The 19932-nt window shown below is 44.9% G+C and overlaps 1 protein-coding gene across 2 annotated transcripts in view; it reads right to left on the bottom strand.

Moving 5' to 3' along the window:
* Positions 1-19932, bottom strand: part of ELP2 (elongator acetyltransferase complex subunit 2) — a gene marked incomplete in the record, with an annotated part of 113662 nt that overhangs the window by 73543 nt on the left and 20187 nt on the right. For both annotated transcript variants that reach the window (XM_034761460.1, XM_034761462.1), the window contains 1 exon segment: positions 2191-2255. In XM_034761460.1, the coding sequence (XP_034617351.1) occupies positions 2191-2255 (65 nt within the window).

The raw sequence follows: 19932 nt of genomic DNA, 5'->3' as shown, positions 1-19932 counted from the left end.
AACTTATTGGATATCATGTGCTTCAAAGGTTCTTTTGAACTTTCAGAAGCACTCAGAAGGCACAGAAGGCAATTTTAATGGGAAATGCCTAATTCCAAAAAGAGTAATAATGTAATTTCAATTAGACTACGATATTTACATTTTCAATTGAGGACGTTATTTTCAAATGATATACTAAATGCTTGGATACTCCTTAAGGAAAGAGATGCATAATTACTTTATTTCAATGGTTGGACTGAGGTAGGTTTTCTTTTCATAGAGAGAAATATTTAAAAAACCCTGAGAGTTCCATGTGTGAAACTGACATATCTGTATTTCATGATTACCTAAGAAATCATAGAAATGTAGGGCTGGAAGGGACCTCAAGAGGTCATCTTAGTCCATCCCCCCTGTGCAAAGGCAGGACCTTAAACTATCCCTTAGAGGTGTTTGTCCAACCTGTCCTTAAAAACCTCCAATTATAGGGTTTCCACAACCTTCCTTGGTAACCCATTCCAGCGCTTACCTATCCTTATAGTAAGAAGCTTTTTCCTAATATCTAATCTAAATCTCCTTTGCTCTATATATTAAGCCCATTATACTTCTTCTCCAAGTCCACTGAAGGTAGGACAACTGATCTCCATGCTCTTTATAACAGCCCTCAACATATTTGAAGAGTGTTATCAGATCCTCCCTCAGTCTCTTCTCAAGACTAAACATGCCTCCCTTTTTTTTTTTTTTTTTTTAACCTTTCCTCATAGGTCAGGCTTTCTAAGTCTTTTTTCATTTTTTATGGTCACCTCTGGACTCTCTCGAATTTGTCCACATCTTTCCTTAAAGTATGGCACCCAGAATTGGCAACAATACTCCAACTGAGACCTCACCACTGCCAAGTAAAGTGGAACAATTACCTTCTGTGTCTTACATATGACACTTCTGCTAATAAACCTCAGAATGACATTAGCTTTTTTTGCAACTGCACCACACTTTTGGCTCATGTTCAGTTTCTCATCCACTATAATCACCAGATGCTTTTCAGCCTAGCCACCTAGCCAGTTATTCTACATTTTTAGTTGTATGCTGGATTTTTTTAAGTGTAATACTTTGCAATTGTCTTTATTGAATTTCATCTTGTTGATTTCAGACCATTCTGAAATTTACCAAAGTCCTTCTGAATTCTAATCCTGTTCTCCAAAATGCATGCAACCTCTCCCAGCTTGGTGCCATCAGCAAATTTTGTAAGTATACTCTCCACTCCATTTTTCAAGTCATTAATGAAAATATTGACTAGCATCAGACCAAGACAGACGCCTGCAGAAACCCACTAAATAAGTCCTCCCGCTTTCACAGAGAACCATTAATAAAACTTTTTATTTAGCATGGTTTTCCAACCAGTTGTGCCCCCACCTTACAGTAAGTTCCCCTAGACCACATTTCCCTAGTTTGTTTATGAGAATGCCATAGTAGACTGTGTAATTATTATTATTAATTATTATTATAAAAGCTTCACTAAAATCAAGATACCACATCTACCATTTCTCTCCTATCCACTAGGACAGTAACCTGTCAAAGAAGGAAATTAGGTTGGTATGGCATGAATTGTTCCCGAAAAATCCATGTTGTCTATTCCTTATCACCCTGTTATCATCCTCTAAGTGCTTATAAATGGTCTAACAATTTGTTCCACTGTCTTTCCAGGAATCTAAGCTAGATTCATGTCTCTGTTCCCCTTTTTAAATATAGGTACTATGTTTGCCCTTCTCCCGTCCTCCGGGACCTCACCCATCCTCCATGAGTTATTGAAGATAATTGTTAAAAGTTCTGAGAATTGTTTCAACTAGTTTTTTAAGTACTCTAGGGTGAATTTCATCAGGCCTTACACTTTTCCCTCCTATTCTGGATTGTGTTACTTGCCCCTTGTTGTGAGTTGTGATCAGATGCTTAACACATTTAATACTAACTGTTTTAGTTAAGACAGAACCAAAATAGGCATTAAACACCTCAGCCTTCTTGGTGTCATCCATTATTAGCTATGCAGGAAAACTAAATACCTGAAACAGAATTTAAATAAAGCTGTTATTATGTGATGGCTCTCTAGGGAGAGATAACAGTTATAGAAGAAGCCAAAAAGAATAGCAGCACACATCAAAAGAAATGAAGCAGAAAAGAATGAGTATTTTACTTCAAGACAGGATATGAAGCAATAATTACCTGCCCATTCTGTTGAATATACAAATTAATTTTGCAGTCATCGCCACCGCAAGCTAATATTGGTACTGCAAAAAAAGAAAAAAAATTAAGCTTTTGTTATTAAATCTTGTAACTTTAGCATTCTGTGATCTTTATTAAAAAGAAAAAATGGGCACAAGATGAAACCATAAATATAACTGAATAATATAATGGATATTATGTCACAATCTAACTCAGCCACTTTGTGCTCTTTATTCAAGATGAGTAAGAACTTCAAAGTAGTAAAAATTCTTATTTAAAATCATCTAAAATGGAAGTTCTTGTAGATATATAGTATCTGCTACAAATATTGGGAGGCTGAAGGACAAGTACCTCTAATTTAGGTCTCCAATGTACCTCTATTAAGTCCAGTTGTGACAGATATGGCAATTTCCTGCAATATCTTTGGGAGATCTTACACACTATAAATAATGGCCATACTGGGTCAGACCAATGGTCCATTTAGTCCAGTATGCTATCTTCTGACAGTGACCAGTAGCAGATGCTTCAGAAGGAGTGAACAGAACAGGACACTTTTATCGAGAGATCCACCCTATCATCCAGTCCCAGCTTCTAGCAGTCTGATGTTTACAAACACGCCAAGCATGGATCTGCGTCCCTGACAATCTTGACTAATAGCCATTGATGACCCTATCCTCCATGAACTTATCTTATTTTTTTTTAAACCCAGTCATACTTAATGTATTAAGTTTACATATCATTATAGACTAGGGATTGTGTCTAATTCCATAAGTGAGGGGACCACAGTCATCCAAGAACAAAGAGCAGTACGGGGTGATTGAGCAAATCCATTCAGGTTGTAACACCTCCAGAGAAGTACCACTACCTGGAGAGTGGCATACTGGTTCAATCTGGATTCTCCAGAGACCAACAGACAAGCAAAGAAATTGCATAAGCTGACTCAGGAACTTCTTTCTGATCCAGAAAACTGACAGGTCCTTCTGTCCAAAGGGGGCCCCAATCCTTCGGGAAGACCTGGAAAGACTAACACCAGCACCAGACCCCAAGGTTGGGGGTGGGGTGACCAACTGGTAATTTTAGCATGTGTAAGTTCTTATTGTTTTTAATACATTTCCTCTGTAATGCTTTCACCAAATGTGCTTATTTAGAAAGAGCTGTGTGGTAAATTATAACTGTGCATAATTACGCTGTTCATAGCCTCTCAGGAGAAAGCAAAGCACAGATGCTGGCCTGTCTAGGCTAATGTTACTCAAATGTGGCCACCAGGGGGTTTTCAAGTGGCCAGGACAGCCTCCTGGGAGGTAATGTGGGGGGGGAACATCAGCCCCTCCCCCACTCCCTCCTTGTTGCTCCTGGATGTGCCGCCCTGCACTGCCTCTGGAAGGAGATGGGGCACAACGCTGCAGGAGCAAGGTGAGTTCTTGACCCACCTTGGGGGGAGGGGTTTTGGGCGGCAGGCTCTAGCAGTGGGACTTCAGGAGCTTGGCCATGAGGCCCCGGGCTCTGACCACAGGGCAGTGGGTACTCACCTCCTGCCCCTCCACCCCTCCACCCCCTGGCTCTGGTCACGAGGCCTTGGCCTCCAGCTGCGGGGCTTCAGCTCCGGCCCCTGGTTCCAGCTGTGAGGCAGCAGGTGCTGGCCCCCGGCTCCAGTCCCAAGCTCCAGTCACACAGCGGCAGGCGCTGATTCCTGGCTCCAGCCATGCAACCCTGGGCTCTGGCACCTAGCACTGTGCTCTGGCTGTGCGGCAGAAGGCACTGGCCCCGGGCACTGACTCACAGCTCTGGCTGCATGGCAGCAGGCTCCGTTCCCTGGCTCCAGCCATGCAGTTCCTGTCCCCAGCACCAGGCTCTGGCTGCAGGCACTGAGCCCCAGCCCTGGCCGCATGACAGCAGACACCAGGCCCTGGGGCTGGCCACGCGACAGAGGGACTCATCATCCATCCCCATCGCCCCTGGCCCCCGCTGCTTCCCCAGCCACACATCCATCCCACCATCGCCTCTGGCCCCTGATGCCTACCCCTGATGCCTGCCCCTTCAACCTCGTCCCCTCCCCCCCCAGAGCTTAATGGGTCCTAGGGTTTGCTGAGAAAAGTGATATTTACAAACATGCAAGTATCACTTTTCACAGCAGACTTACTAGCTATCTGTGAAAAGTGATACTTGTATATTTGTTAATATCACTTATCACTTTTCATAGCCTCCCAGGTAGCTACTAAGTGTGCTGTGATATTAACAAATATACAAATATCACTCCCAAAGGGGGAGGCAGCATTATTTTTATTACTGAGTCTGCCAAAAAACCCTACAAATATAAATTACAATGATTTGGATGTGTATCTGTGCATATTTAATTGTTTTTCCTAAAGTTAATTAAATATTTTAGGAAAAAGTGTCAGTGCAGCCACCAGTGAAAGTTGATGGCCGCACTCCGAGGCCACCAAAAAATTGTTGTGAGAACCCCTGGTCTAGGCAGTCTAGCTTGCTGTGAATAACACAGTATAGGCAGGAAACTGCACTGCCTGGAAATCCACTGGTCAGGAGGGAGAGAGATGTGCATCTCTTTCCCAGAGAAGTGACAGCAGAGAGCCAAAAGCCTAAAAGTTGATATCCTTGCTGGATCACAGAGAGGGAAATACAGGTGCAGTTGCCCTGAACTGTGACACTAGGCATTACTATTTCTGGAAAGTTTGTAGAAATTTATTCTTCATATATCTCCTCAACTACACAAACGTTGGGCTTGATCCCTTAATTTAAAAAAAGGAACTAGGAAGGCAAGTAGAAAACCAATATGATTAAGCAGTAAGATTGAAGACCTTATTTGAGCCTTCAGAAAATGGAAGGGCAAACCATGTGCAGCTAATAAAGGGAAGCATAAGTTACATCAAGTAATATTCAAGGAGAGTGGGAGGGTGAAGATAGATATGAAGCACAAGTAGCTAAAGGTATAAAAATAAATAAGACATTTGTTAAAATTATGAGAAGCAGGAAGACAACAAAAGAATGTGTAAATCTGCTGGAATAGAGAGTTAAGGAAGTAATGACTGAGGATAACACTGCAGAGAAGCCAAATGATTTCTTTGTATCAGTCTTCATTACAGATTACAATAGGGAAATGTCAACCACAGCCTTACTCTTTTCAAGTACAGTAACTCCTCACTTAACGTTGTAGTTATGTTCCTGAAAAATGCGACTTTAAGCGAAACAATGTTAAGCAAATCCAATTTCCCCATAAGAATTAATGTAAATGGGGGTGGGGGGGAGGGTTAGGTTCCAGGGAATTTTTTTTCACCAGACAAAAGACTGACTATATATACATATATATATACACACACACACACACACACACACACACACTATAAGTTTTAAACAAACAATTTAATACTGGTACACAGTGATGATGATTGTGAAGCTTGGTTGAGGTAGAGGAGTCAGAGGGTGGGATATTTCCCTTACTGCTAAATGATGAACTAGCAATTGGCTGAGCCCTCAATGGTTAACTCTCTCACTCTACAAGGCAGCAGGAATTGAGGGAGTATGTATTAGAGAGAAATATGCGCATTTCCCCTTTAATTACACTGCCTTGTTAATTAGATCAGCTTGCTGAGACCACAGCTGCTGCCTGGAAGGTCCCTCTGTCCTGAGCCCTGCTGTGTCCCCCCTGCTCTATGGAAGATGGGGTAAGCGGGGTGCAGGAGCAGGGGGGAGGGGGACACCCTGACATTAGCCCCCCTCTTCCCTCCCTCCCCCCGTACAGCAAGCAGGAGTCTCGGGGAGCAGCTCCAAGGCAGAGGGCAGGAGCAGCACATGGCAGTGGAGGGAGGGACACAGCTGAACTGTAGGCAGTTGCTGCACAGAGAACTTAGGGGAGCGGTGAGCTGATAGGGGGCTGCCGGTCCACCCTGGTTCCAAGCCCCCACCAGCTAGCTGCAACGGGCTGCTCTTCCTGCAAGCAGTAGACAAAGCAGGCAGCTGTCAAACGACGTAACAACGTTAACCGGGATGACTTTAAGTGAGGAGTTACTGTAATAACAATGAAGAACTGTCAGAGACTGAGATGTTCAAGGCAAAGGTGCTGGAACCAGCTGATGAGTTAAGGAGCAATGAGTCAGCAGGCCTAGATGTTATCCATCAAAGAGTTCTGAGATGCTAGCAAAAGTATTCACTCATTAAAACCAGCTACTGTACTAGGAGATCAGAATGTAGAAAATGGACATGTCTTAGAAAAGAGTAGTAGGGGTAATCCTGCAAGTAACATGTTACTAAATTTTGTACCACCCCAAGTAAACTGACTGAAATAATTAAAAACAGAATTCTAACACAGATGATAATATAAGGACAAACCACTACATGCCTCTCTAATGTATTAGGATTCTTTGAACAGAATGGGAAGAGACTGTCTAGGAAGGAGTACAGCAGAAAGGGATCTAGGGGTTATAGTGGACCACAAGGTAAATATGAGTCAACAGTGTGATGCTGTTGCAAAAAAAGCAAACATGATTCTGGGATGTATTAACAGGTGTGTTGTGAGCAAGACATGAGAAGTCATTCTTCCGCTCTACTCTGCGCTGGTTAGGCCTCAACTGGAGTAGTGTGTCCAGTTCTGGGCACCACATTTCAAAAAAGACGTGGAGAAATTGGAGAGGGTCCAGAGAAGAGCAACAAGAATGATTAAAGGTCTTGAGAACATGACCTATGAAGGAAGGCTGAAAGAATTGGGTTTGTTTAGTTTGGAAAAGAGAAGACTGAGAAGGGACATGATAGCAGTTTTCAGGTATTTAAAAGGGTGTCATAAGGAGGAGGGAGAAAACTTGTTCACCTTAGCCTCTAAGGATAGAACAAGAAGCAATGGGCTTAAACTGCAGCAAGGGAGGTTTAGGTTGGACATTAGGAAAAAGTTCCTAACTGTCAAGGTGGTTAAACACTGGAATAAACTGCCTAGGGAGGTTGTGGAATCTCCATTTCTGGAGATATTTAAGAGTAGGTTAGATAAATGTCTATCAGGGATGGTCTAGACAGTATTTGGTCCTGCCATGAGGGTAGGGGACTGGACTCGATGACCTCTCGAGGTCCCTTCCAGTCCTAGTATCTATGAATCTATGAAAGATATCAGAATAGCAGATAAAAAAGGGGGGAGGTGGGGAATTGGGACTTTCATAAATTCCTTGGCATACAGTCAAGAGATTTTGTTTTACTGGGAAATACACAGTTATGGATTAAGAAACTAATTACTACAATGGATGACAATCTGGCTACAAAACAGAAAATGGGCATTGGAATAAGTCGTCAGTTTTCGTCATGCCAATAAGTTAAATATAACCTGTAAAGCTTTTTCAAGTTTGTTCATTTTTTCAGCTTGAGATTCAAGATCATGAAGAGCTGCTTCTAATTTATTTGTCAGAACCCAAGTGACTAGGATTGATGAACCAATAGTTTGATCCATTATGGCAGTTCTTATATTAGTATGGGGTGATTAGGCTGGATGGCGAAAGGGCTTGCCAAGATCTGTAAGCACTTGAGGGGAGTTGTTCTGCAGTCTTAGGGATCCACAGGATAACAACTCTCCCGCAAATTCTCAAGGTCCAGGAGACCAGCTCAGAGCAACTCTTTGCTCATAGGTCAACCGGTGAAGCACTGAATCATATAATTTGCTCTTCTGTAACAGTTTTTTTTAATTAAGAGTTTTCTGTTGTCTTCTCATAGATGACTTACCCTGCAGAGAATGTTCCAGTATCACTTCTCTAACAAAGCAATTGATGCAAGATTAGTTATGGTTATGAAAAAGTTCATAAAAAATGAATATCAAGAAACTTTCAAAATAATTCCAAAATTTATATAAATCAGTTTCAACTGCCACACGTCAGATGATTTCTTTGCTGGAGAGTTCAAAGAAATTATACTCAACAAAAGAATTCAAGAGTAAATTTTAAATGCCTCTAACTCAAGTTAGCTAGCTGACTACTTGTAATTTTTCAGAAACGTCATGCAAAGAATACATACTATAAAATTTGGGCAAGATGCAGATGTCAGCACAGCTTTGGCATGAAGGCACCATAATGGCTCCATAGATTTATCAAAGACATCTTGTTCTCTAAAGTTTTAAATTCTTAGTCATCTCAGTTTGTCACATTAACTAACTGTTTCTGCCAAAAAGATCAGCAGTGAGACTTAATGATGACATTTAAGTTACCTGTAGGTTTCAGAGTTAACCTTCATATAAAAAGGGGCAATCCAAGCCTCCGTGGTATTGTTTCAGATTCAAGTAGATAACACAATTAACTGCACCAGTCTATATGCTATTCAAGTTTTCAAGGTTTCTTCAACCACCAACATAGTGAGAATTTCCCTTTTTTTTTTTTTTTTAGTAAGACGACTTTGGATCATAATGATAGATTTTGAACCTTAATCATTGCAGCACAGACCAAACCATTTATAACTAGTATTCAAAAAATAACAAATTACCGGTAATAATTTTTCATTATTGCATGCCTGACTTTTTGATACAGTCTAGGGGCTAGGGTTACCATACGTCCGGTTTTTCCCGGACATGTCCGGCTTTTCGGCAATCAAACCCCCGTCCGGGGGGAATTGCCAAAAAGCCGAACATGTCCGGGAAAATGCCGGCTGGGCACTTCCCCTCCCGCGGCGGCTCTGCTCCTCCCCTGACTCTTCAGCTCTGTTTAAGAGCCGAGCTGCCCGAGCGCTATGGGCTTCAGGCAGCCCCCTTGCCTCCGGACCCCAGCCAGGCACTTCCCCTCCCCGGCTCCGGCGGCGCAGGGTCCGGAGGCATGGGGGCTCCCCGAAACCGGTAGCGCTCAGGCAGCTCGGCTCTTAAACAGAGCCGAAGAGTCAGGGGAGGAGCAGAGCCTCCGGCCGCGGCGGTTCTGCTCCTCCCCTGACTCTTCGGCTCTGTTTAAGAGCCGAGCGCTACGGGCTTTGGGCAGCCCCCATACCTCCGGACCCTGCGCCGCCGGAGCCAGGGAGGGGAAGTGCCCTGCCCAGGGGCGCAGGGTCTGGAGGCATAGGGGCTGCCCGAAGCCCAAGCGCTACCGGCTTCACGGTTTGCCGGGCAGCCTCCAGACCCTGCGCCCCCAGCTGGGCGCTTCCCCTCCCGGGCTCCAGCTGCGCTGCGGAAGCGCCGGCCAAGGGTGCAGTGTCTGGGGGCTGCCCGGCAAACCGTGAGGCCGGTAGTGCTCGGACAGCCCTTTTCGCATGGCTGGGAGTGAGAAGGACGAGGGGGAGGAGTTAGGTCGGGGTTGGGGCGGGGAAGGGGCGGAGTTGGGGAAGGGCTGGGGGAGGGAAATGGGAGGGGCCAGGGCCCCATGGAGGGTCCTCTTTTTTTATTTGTCAAATATGGTAACCCTACTAGAGGCAAGTCCGTTTTCACATTTCTATGCCCACCAAAAAAAAAAAAAAAAAAAAACACGAAGCATTTATTTATCCACTGGTTTTAAAAATAATAGACTTGTCCCCTTTTTAGAATTTTTGGGATATTTTAAAATGCTTATATCTTAATTAACAGATTTATATGAAAATTCATTCTTTACCTTTTGAGGAAGTTCTTTAAGCTGTGGAAGATATGCTATATCATTTCCACATAACAATGATGTTTCCCTGCTCTAATACAAACTTAAACTCAGCCTTAACTATGGAAACAAAAGGGTACCTTTATAATAAAGCAAAATGTTTAATATCCAGTTATTTACATTTCAAGATTAAGCCTTACATGGAATATCACCTTTAGAAAGAGCTGATTTTAAGACTGAGCACAGTAAATTCTGAGTTTCATTTTTAAACTACTATTACAGGTTTGCAAGCTTTATTTTAAATCTTGAAGTGTGAATCATTACTTCTCATTTATATACACAGGGCTATACTGATATATTCCTCTAGGGTACTCAAAGAGGATTTCTAATAAGTACACCACCATAATAAACAAAGAACTAACCTATTGCTTCACAGCATGAATTTTAAGACAGCATTATCCTGACTAATATGCAGCACAGACCCTTTATTATTTCTGACAGTAATTCAGACTACAGGTCACAAGAATTTATTGTAATTTTCCAGCCTTGTAAACTTAATGTCAACAATCACCTACTCACATATCTAAGGAAAAAATATCTATTGAGTTAAAATTATTCAGAGTGAAAATGGAAATACTGCTTTTCATATTGCACTGCCTTCAGGGTATGATAGCATTTTCAAACTGTACGATGTATTTTTGTATATAGTTCTAGAAGATTTGAAAACTTCATAAACCAAACAAATTGACTTGTCTGCTCTGAAGGCATTACAGTCAGAGTTAAATAACACATAACTAGACAGCTATGAATATGCCTATATTTGTCTCATTAAATGTGTCATATATAGGGCCCTACCAATTTCACAGCTGTAAAAAATGTGTCATGGACCATGAAAATAAGCCCTGCCCCATGAAATCTGATCTCCCCAAAATCAGCCAGGCTGGGGATGGACAGGACTTGTCCTTCCCCTGCATGACTGTTAAGGGGAGAGGTCAGACCCACCTCCACAGGCAGCACAGAAGAGGGTGGTACACCCTCACTTATGTGCTGCAGAAGCCCCAGAGCTGGGCTCCAGACTGTGGCTCCCCGCGGCTCCTGCCTGGGCTCAGGGTGTCCTAGTTCCAGGGCTTCCGCCCCCAACAGCGCACTGTTCCTGCCTGGGCTCAGGGCCTCCAAGCTGTGGGGCTTCCACTCCCTCTCCCCCATGGCTCCTGCCCAGGCTGCTGCTCTCCCTTCCTCCTCAGCTCCTGCCTGGGCTAGTTGCACCCAGGCACCAGCTGGGACTCGGGGCTTCCACCCACTCCGGCTCCTGCTCGGGTTCAGGGACCTGGGCTGGGGGCTGCCACTACCCGCAGCTCCTGCCCAGCTCAGGGCTGCTCCCCGCGGCTCCTGCCATGGCTCAGGACACCGAAGTTCTGGGGCTGCCACACTCCCACCCTGTGGTTCCTGCCAGGGTTGGGGGCAGCTGGTCCCCAGTGGGGACTCAGGGCTTCCACCCCCGGTGGCTCCTGCCCAGGCTCAGGGCTGCCGCCTCCCCGCCCCCCCACCCCACCCCCACAGCTCCTGCCCAAGCTCGGGATACCGAGTTCCAGGGCTGCTGCTCCCTTCTCTCCCCCCACACTCCCCCCATGGCTCCTGCCAGGGCTAGGGGCACCCAGGCTTCAGCCAGAACTTGGGGCTGCCATCCCCACAGCTCCTGCCCGGGCTTGGGGAGGCCACATACACCCCCGCCCCAGGGCTAAAGCCAGAGCTCGGTGTGCACAGACTCAGGGCTGCAGTTCCCAAGGGATCCTGCCTGGGCTCCGGGCCACCCAAGTTTGGGGCTTCTGCCCCCCTTGCTCCCTCCTCCGGCTCCTGCTGGTGCTCGGGACTTCCACCCGTGGCTCCTGCCAGAGCTAGGGCACCCATTTTTCAAACTGTCCGGGGCCCCTGGGCCCATGCATTAGTCCACCACTGGCCCTGACTAGCAGCTAGGAGCCCCCAGCTGGGGCACTCCCACCAACACTGGGGAGATTGGACCTACCTCTACCTCCGGGAGCCTCCTCCAGTTACAGGAAATGCCACAGACCTGAGTATGACAATCCTGCAACCCCCGTACAACAGCTTTAGGACCACCACCCCACAATACCCTTTTGGATCAGGACCCCCATAGTTACAGCACTGTGAAATTTAAGATGGAAACATCTGAAATCATTAAATTGACCACTTAAGACCCTGGGGCTATGAAATTAACCAAAGTAAACCATGAATTTGGTAGGGACTTATTCATACATGTTCTGTGCTGTGCTAGGCACTGTTGGATTGCTGTCTTAATGCAGCAGTTATACAGCGTATGCCTAACCATGCCCTGAGGCAGTTCCTTACATGCATGGACAGAAGGTAGTTTATACCTTATTCACCTGAGGAAAGAATATCTGCTGGCAGCTTCTTCCCACAATGCAAAATGGATGACAGTTTAATTATCTTATCAAAGAATCTCTTCCCCACTGATCATTCAGGGCAATTTTGGGAGGGCCTCTCTCTCTTGCTTATTTTCCTAGTATTTCAGAAACACCTGCATTCATACTAACAACACACTCGCTACTTCTATTAAATACTGGGAGGTGCTCAGATACTTTATATGTCCCCCATTACTGTAATATGGTTATTTACCTTGTCTAGTAACTGGAGCTCTTCAAGATGCGTGCTTCCTATATGTATTCCACTCAAGATACACATGTGCTCCTTGAACCTTAGACAGGAAGATTTCTGCTACCAGTGTTCATTGGACTATGCCGGGGTGGGCAAACTACAGCCCGCGGGCCGGATCCAGCCTGCAAGCCGTTTTAAGTCAGCCCGCGAGTTCCCACTGGGGAGCGAGGTCTGGGGCTTGCTCCACTCCGGCGCTCCAGCCAGGACACTGGGTCGGGGGCCGCACCATGTGGCTTGGCCCCACTCCGGTGCTCCAGCTGGGATACTGGGTTGGGGGCTGCTCCACGCTGCTCCACGCCAACCCACATGGTGAATCTCTGAGGCAAGAAAATCAATAAGCGCAGAACCCACCAAGATAGAGGAGGAACTTTGTCACACTGGTGTTAGCGGTGGGATCTTGGGGTGCACAGCGTGGCAGAAGAAGGAGGGTGATTAAAAAAAAAAAAACCACACAACAACAATAAAAAAAGGGAGAGGGTTTATTTTTTTTCACCACAATGGATGACATCGTGCGGACACTGATACAAGCTATGGCGGGGTATGTATATGGAGCAGCGTACAGAGGTCCTTCATTAGATTCCCCTTGCAGAAGACACAAAGGAAAAGAATGTGTTCTCTACACCAGAGGGTCTTTTTCAATATACTGTCCTCCCTTTTGGACTACATGGGGCCCCAGCTACCTTCCAGCGCCTCATGGACAAGCTATTACGCCCGCATAACAGTTATGCTGCTGCCTACTTGGACAATGTGGTCATTCATACCCCAGACAGGGAAACCCACCTGGAGAAGGTGGAGGCAGTCCTTGATACCTTCAGGCCAGCTGGCTTTACAGCAAACCCTGCCAAGTGCGCTGTAGGGTTTACAGAGTCCAAATATCTTGGCTACATTGTGGGAAAAGGTTTGGTAAAACCCCAAGTGAACAAGTTAGAGGCCATCCAAAATTGGCCCCGACCAAGTCGCAAGAAACAAGTCCGGGCGTTCCTAGGTGTGGTGGGGTATTACCGACGATTTATCCCCCACTTTGCCACAAGGGCAAGCCCCTGACAGACCTAGTGAAAGCCCGTGGACCTGATCTGGTGAGATGGTCTGACGCAGCAGAGGAAGCATTCACAGACCTACGGACTGCCCTCTGCAGTAACCCCATACTGATAGCCTCTGATTTCACCAAGGAGTTTATCCTGCAGATGGATGCATCGGAAGTAGGGTGGGAGCCGTTCTATCCCAGATGGTCGGGGACGAGGAACACCCAATTCTATACCTCAGTCGGAAACTCCTTCCAAGGGAACAAAAATATGCAGTGGTGGAGAGAGAATGCCTCGCTGTAAAATGGGCCATGGAAACATTGCGCAACTACCTTCTCGGACGCAGCTTTGTCCTCGTGCCCGACCATGCCCCTCTTCAATGGATGCAGCGGAACAAGGAGAAGAACACAAGGGTGACCAGATGGTTCTTATCCCTCCAACCTTTCCAGTTCCATGTGCAACACAGAGCAGGGAGCTGTCATGGCAACACCGATGGCTTGTCACGTGTGCACTGTCTGGCATCCCAAGATACCCAACCCCTTGGCGTTGAGCAGGGGGGAGGGATATGTGACAGACCCAGACCAGTCTGGTAGAGGACAAATATACTGGTCACTGGATGAGTAGTTTTCTGTTCCCTGAGTGACCAGAGAAGGGGCTGCACTAGAGTAATCGGGAACCTGCTAGAACCAGTTAAGGCAGGCAGGCTAATTAGGACACCTGGAGCCAATTAAGAAGAAGCTGCTAGAATCAATTAAGGCAGGTTACTCAGGGCACCTGGGTTTTAAAAGGAGCTCGCTTCAGTTTATGGTGCGAGTGTGAGGAGCTGGAAGCAAGAGGTGCAAGGAGCGGAGAGTGAGAGGGTGTGCTGCTGGAGGACTGAGGAACACAAGCGTTATCAGACACCAGGAGGAAGGTCCTGTGGTGAGAATAAGGAAGGTGTTTGGAGGAGGCCATGGGGAAGTAGCCCAGGGAGTTGTAGCTGTCATGCAGCTGTTACAGGAGGCACTACAGACAGCTGCAGTCCACAGGGCCCTGGGCTGGAACCCAGAGTAGAGGGCAGGCCCGGGTTCCCCCCAAACCTCCCAATCAACCTGGACTGTGGGTTCTTCCAGAGGGGAAGGTCTCTGGGCTGTTCGCCAACCCACATGGTGAATCTCTGAGGTAAGAAAATCCGCCAATAAACGCAGGACCCACCAAGACGGAGGAGGAACTTTGTCACACTAGTAAAAGTATACACAGAGCCCCAGACTGCTGCTTTATAGATTTCTAGGAGAGGGACATCTCAAAGCAAAGCTACCAATATAGTCTGGATTCTGGTCAAGTGGGCCCTTATACCTTGCAAGAGAGGGGTTGCTATCAACTCCTACCAAAGCAGGACACAGAGCGAAATCCATTAGGAAAGTCTCTGACAGGATATTGCAGAATGTATGAGAAGGGAAGCAAAGGAGACAAATAGTTTAGGGGATTTCTAGAAGGGTTTTGTCCTCTGCAGGTAAATGCCAAGGCTTGATGGACATCCAAGAAGTGTGCAGCTTCTCATCCTCTCTGGTGGCATGGTACTTCAGATTAAAAAAAAAAAAAAAAAAAAAAAAAGGTCAATGGATTACCTGCTTCAGATGGAATTCCAACATTATTCTAGAGATTAATTTAGGAAGCAACCTCTCAAGGAAACCCTGCCCTTATGAAAAACCTTGTAGGTCAGGTATGCCATATAGGGCCTCCAGCTTAGCTGCCTTTCTGGCTGAGGTTCTTGCAACTAGAAAGGCAACCTTCACAGATAGATGAACAAAGGAACATGAGAATAAAGGTTCAAATGGAGCTTTCATAAATGCTGACAGGACTAGATTGAGATTACCTATCAGGGTAGGTTTCAATACAAGAAAAAGGGTTCTGACAAGTGCCTTGAAAAACCATGCTGTAGTAGGATGCGCAAAGAGCAAATGGCTGCCCACTGGAGAGTGAAAGACGTTAATAGCCTCCACCATGCACTTGCAAGAAGCTGATAGGCAATCCTGACCTTTTGAGAGAGAAGGCAGTCCAGAATAGTGGGAATCTGGAAAATGCTGGTTAACCAGAACTGCCTCAGCCACTGAGGAGCAAGTAGGATTACCAACTTTGTCTTGTTTTCCTCAAGACTTGAGGTAAGAGAGGGATGGTATAGGAATGTGTACATCAACAACTTTAACCACTGTACAAGAAATGTGTCCCAGAGACAAACTGGAGCACTAGACTGGGCATTTATTGTTTTTTTGGGGATGCAAAGAGATCTCACCATTGGAATCCCACTGTTTGAATATGCTCTGTACCACTGAGTTATGTAGTTCCCACTTATGGTATCTGGAGAAATGTCTGCTGCAATGTCAGACGCTCTCGGAAAGAGCACTGCCAAGATGGTGACTTGATGGTAGATGCACCAGTTCCAAATACTAACAGCTTCTGTACAAAGAAGGGTGGACCTTACTCCTCCCAATTCACTGATATAACAAAGTGCTGTCATGTTGTCTGACATGACTTGTACGTCCAGGGTCTGAATAAACAGTAGAAATTGTTTGCAGACTTTCTGTACTGCCAACAGTTCCAGGACATTTATGTGCAATTGGGATTCTTGTTGGGTCCAAGTATGTGTTTATCCAGGCAGCCTACCCAACTTAGTAAGGAGGTGGCCGATCAAACTTTTTGTGGATAGGGACGGGACAAATGTAACCCTTTACACACACACACACACACACACACACACTTATCCTGTTTTCCCACCAAGTAAGCAAAGTCAGAACCCTGTGGAGGAGCAATAACAACGTTGGAGGAAAAACAGACAGTATAGTCTCATCATATGGTGATTACACTCTTTTCATTTCACTAGTATCTCTAGAGGATGTTAAACAGAAGCTACCAGAGTCAGACATTTTTAAATCAGCAGGTCCAGATAACTGCCTGAGGAGCTTGCTGGTCCATTAATTTTGATTTTCAGTAAGTCCTAGAGCACTGAAAGCTAAATGTTATGCCAGTTTTGAAAAAGGGCAAGATAATGGAGCAGCTGACATGGGACTCTATTAATAAAGTATTAAATGAAGGTAATGTAATTAATGCAAATGAACATGGGTTTATGGAAAATAGATCCTATCAACCTAACTTAATATTTTTTTATGAGATTACAAGTTTGTTTGGTTGATGAAGGTAATAGAGTTACAGTAATAGACTTCTGTAGGGTGTCTAACTTGGTACCACTTGACTAAATTAGAATATAAAATTAACATGGCACACACACACACATAATTATGGATTAAAAACTGGCTAACTGATAGGTCTCAAAACATAATTGTTAATGGGGAATGGTCACTGATTGGGTGCTTCTCCAGCATGGACCAATAGGGATAATCAGTTCTTGGCCCTACACTAATTAATACTTATCAATGTCCTGAATGAAAATATAAAACAGTCACTGATAAAGTTTGCAGATGAGATGACAAATTGGTAGAGTGGTAAATAATGAAGAGGACAGATCACTGATAAAGAGAGATCTGGATCACTTGGCAAACTAGGCACAAGCAAAGAATATGCATTTTACTATGACTAAAGGTAAATGTATACATTTAGTAACAAAGAATGCAGGGTCATACTTATAGGTTGGGGGACTCTATACTGGGAACCAGTGACTCTCGAAGATTTGGAGGTCATTGTGGATAATCAGCTGAACATGAGATACCAGTCTGACACTTGTCCAAAAGAGCCGATGCAATCCTGGAATGCATAAACAAGGGAATCTAGAGTAGGAGTAGAGAAGTTTTTTATCTCTGCATTTGGCACTGGTGCTACCACCAATGGAATACTGTGTCCAGTTCTGATGTCCACAACTCAAAAAGAATATTGAAAAATTGGAGAGAGTTCAAAGAAGAGCCACAAGAATGATCAAAGGATTATAAAATATGCCTTATAAACTCAAGTAGCTCAATCTATTTAACTTAACAAAGAGAAGGTTAAGGAGTGACTTCGTTATAAAGTACCTACATGGGGAACAAACATTCAATAATGGGCTCTTCAATCTAGCAGAGAAAGGCATACCACAATCCAATGGCTGGAAGTTGAAGCTATACAAGTTCAGACCGGAAATAAAGGTACAAATTTTTAATGGAGAGTAATTAATCATTTTGGAACAATTTACCAAGGTGAATTCTCCATCACTGACCATTTTTAAACCAAGATTGGATGTTCTTCTAAAATATATGCTCTAGAAATTATTTTGAGGAAGTTCTGTTATGGGCAAGACCTGTGTGATATATGAGGTCAGACTAGATGGCCTTGGAATCTGATGTGTATTTAACGATTCATTCGTTCTCTCACTAAATAGATCATTGCCCTCAAAAGCCAGATCCTCACAGTGAATTGGACTTCCTTGAGAATCTAGAGGATTAGAGCCATGAAACTCATCTCATAACTATGGATATTGCCATCAAGCAGGAGGCTGTATCTGCTGCACACACAAAGCCTGAAGGGCCAATCAGGCAGGCAAATTTACCGTCATCAACGATTGCTTGGAGCTGAAGTTTATTCTCAAGTCAGTTTTTAGTGAATTCAGAGAACTTACTGTAATTAATAAACTCAGACTTTGATATTGAAGGTTGGTACTTTGCTATCCGGAACTGTTAAACTTGCCAAAGTGAAGTTCTTCCTCCCAAAAAGGTCTAGACATTTAGCCTCGTCTGTGGGTTTAGATCTGGGTTGGTAGTTGCTTGTTCTTTTCAACGACAGCCTGCACCACTAAAAAGATTATGGAGCAAGGAGTGAAAATAAATATCCTGTCCCTTTCCATGATATAGAATATTTATTCTCCGTTCTTTTCAGAATGGGGGCACAAGTGGCTGGAGTATGCTAGACTGTCTCAGCCAGTTCTAAAGTGGCCTCATTAACAGGCAGTGCCACATTACTGGGAGCAGCACTCTGGAGGATTTCCAGCAGCTTATAAGGGTGCCCTGTTTTTCCTCCAGGGGAATCTAGAGAGTGCATCCAATTCTCAAGAGGTCATATAGTCATCATGTGGTAATGGCAAGGCAGGAGTGACTGCCTCATCTGGTGAAAACAAGGATAATCCTACTGAAGTGAGTGGTTCTGGCTGTGCTGATTGCTCCTCTTCCTCAGAGTGATCCTGGGCAGACTGAGGTTCTTCCCCAGGTAAAGAAGCCTGTCCTGATTCCCACTGAGATCTCGCATATTTGGGATGTCTCATACAGATCCCAGGGATCCAAATAAGGCCAGTGCAAGGGCTCATGGGGTCATCCCCCTGGAGGAGGATACCATCAATCCCAAGTCAGGTAGTCCTACTTGTGAGAGTGGGAAGGTGCAGGGACATCCTTGGTTAGACCAGATCTGACAGTATTACTGATTCTGGGCCTGCACAGATTAGCTGTTTTCGTTACTGATCATTCCTTTTCTTTGAGCATAGGTACTGTCCGTGTAGGAAATGTCCACTGTCTTCTTTCCTCACCAGTATCGAGGATGGTGCCATCCATTTGGCTGTGGATGGCTTTGTGACATTTGTGATTCTCAGTGTCAAGAAACCGGTACCATGCCTTTTGTGAACTCCTGACCTACATGGACCAAGGAGTGGAGTCTCAGCCAACTTTGAGGGTGTCAAAGAAGAAGTCCTGTACTTGAAGACTTGGAGGGAGATTTTTCACATTTTTTGTGAGCGTTTGCTCCTGCCACCTAATGTCTGCTGTGTTTGGAAGAGTCTTTATCTACCCTAAGCAGTCCCTGAGCCTGAGACCAGGTGCTTGAAGGGATACTTAATGCTTCTGTGCAATGCATAGGGAAGTCTGATGGGTGAGGATTGGACTGCGGTCTCATGGAATGATCCATCAGGAATCTTCTAAGTCTGAAGTCACAGGCTTGACAAGTTTGCCAAGAAAAGAACCATCAGATATTATACTTAGAAGGCAGATAGAGAGATGTGTCATGGAAGTCAATGACCAGGAAGGCAGGCCATGCAGATCTTGAATCCTGAGGTCTTGGGTACACTAGGCAACCCTGTATAGGGGATGCTGGGATAGGTCAGGTTTTTCTCCAGGCCCCTGTACTACTAGAACTACACTATCTAAACTGAAAACTATTAATATCAAACTTTTTTAACAGGAATTCCAGCTAAAGCTGTGAACACTGAGGAAGCACTCTTCTTTTCGGAAGGTGAGATGAGGAGATACAGTTAAATTGATTGAAATACAGATTACCAAATTGTGCATACCAATCTAAATGCCAGATCTAAGGAATAATGTTTTGTGAAAGTATGCGTTGAGCTCCAAGGACCACAGGCAGCAGGAAGGAACTGGAGAAGTGGACATCTGCCCCATGTGCCCTCAGTTCAGGGCACAGACATGGATCCACGGACACGGCTAGGAAAAAATCTTCCAATCTCAGGTGCATAGAACACATGCACACCTTAACTGGAATACTCAAGTTTTCATGCTCTCCTCTACAATCTTGAGGGCCTGAAATTTCCTTTAAAAAAAATA

This window comes from Trachemys scripta, chromosome 2 (assembly GCF_013100865.1).
Source record: "Trachemys scripta elegans isolate TJP31775 chromosome 2, CAS_Tse_1.0, whole genome shotgun sequence".
NCBI classification, from domain to species: Eukaryota; Metazoa; Chordata; order Testudines; family Emydidae; genus Trachemys; species Trachemys scripta.
This window is presented reverse-complemented; position numbering and strand designations above follow the sequence as displayed.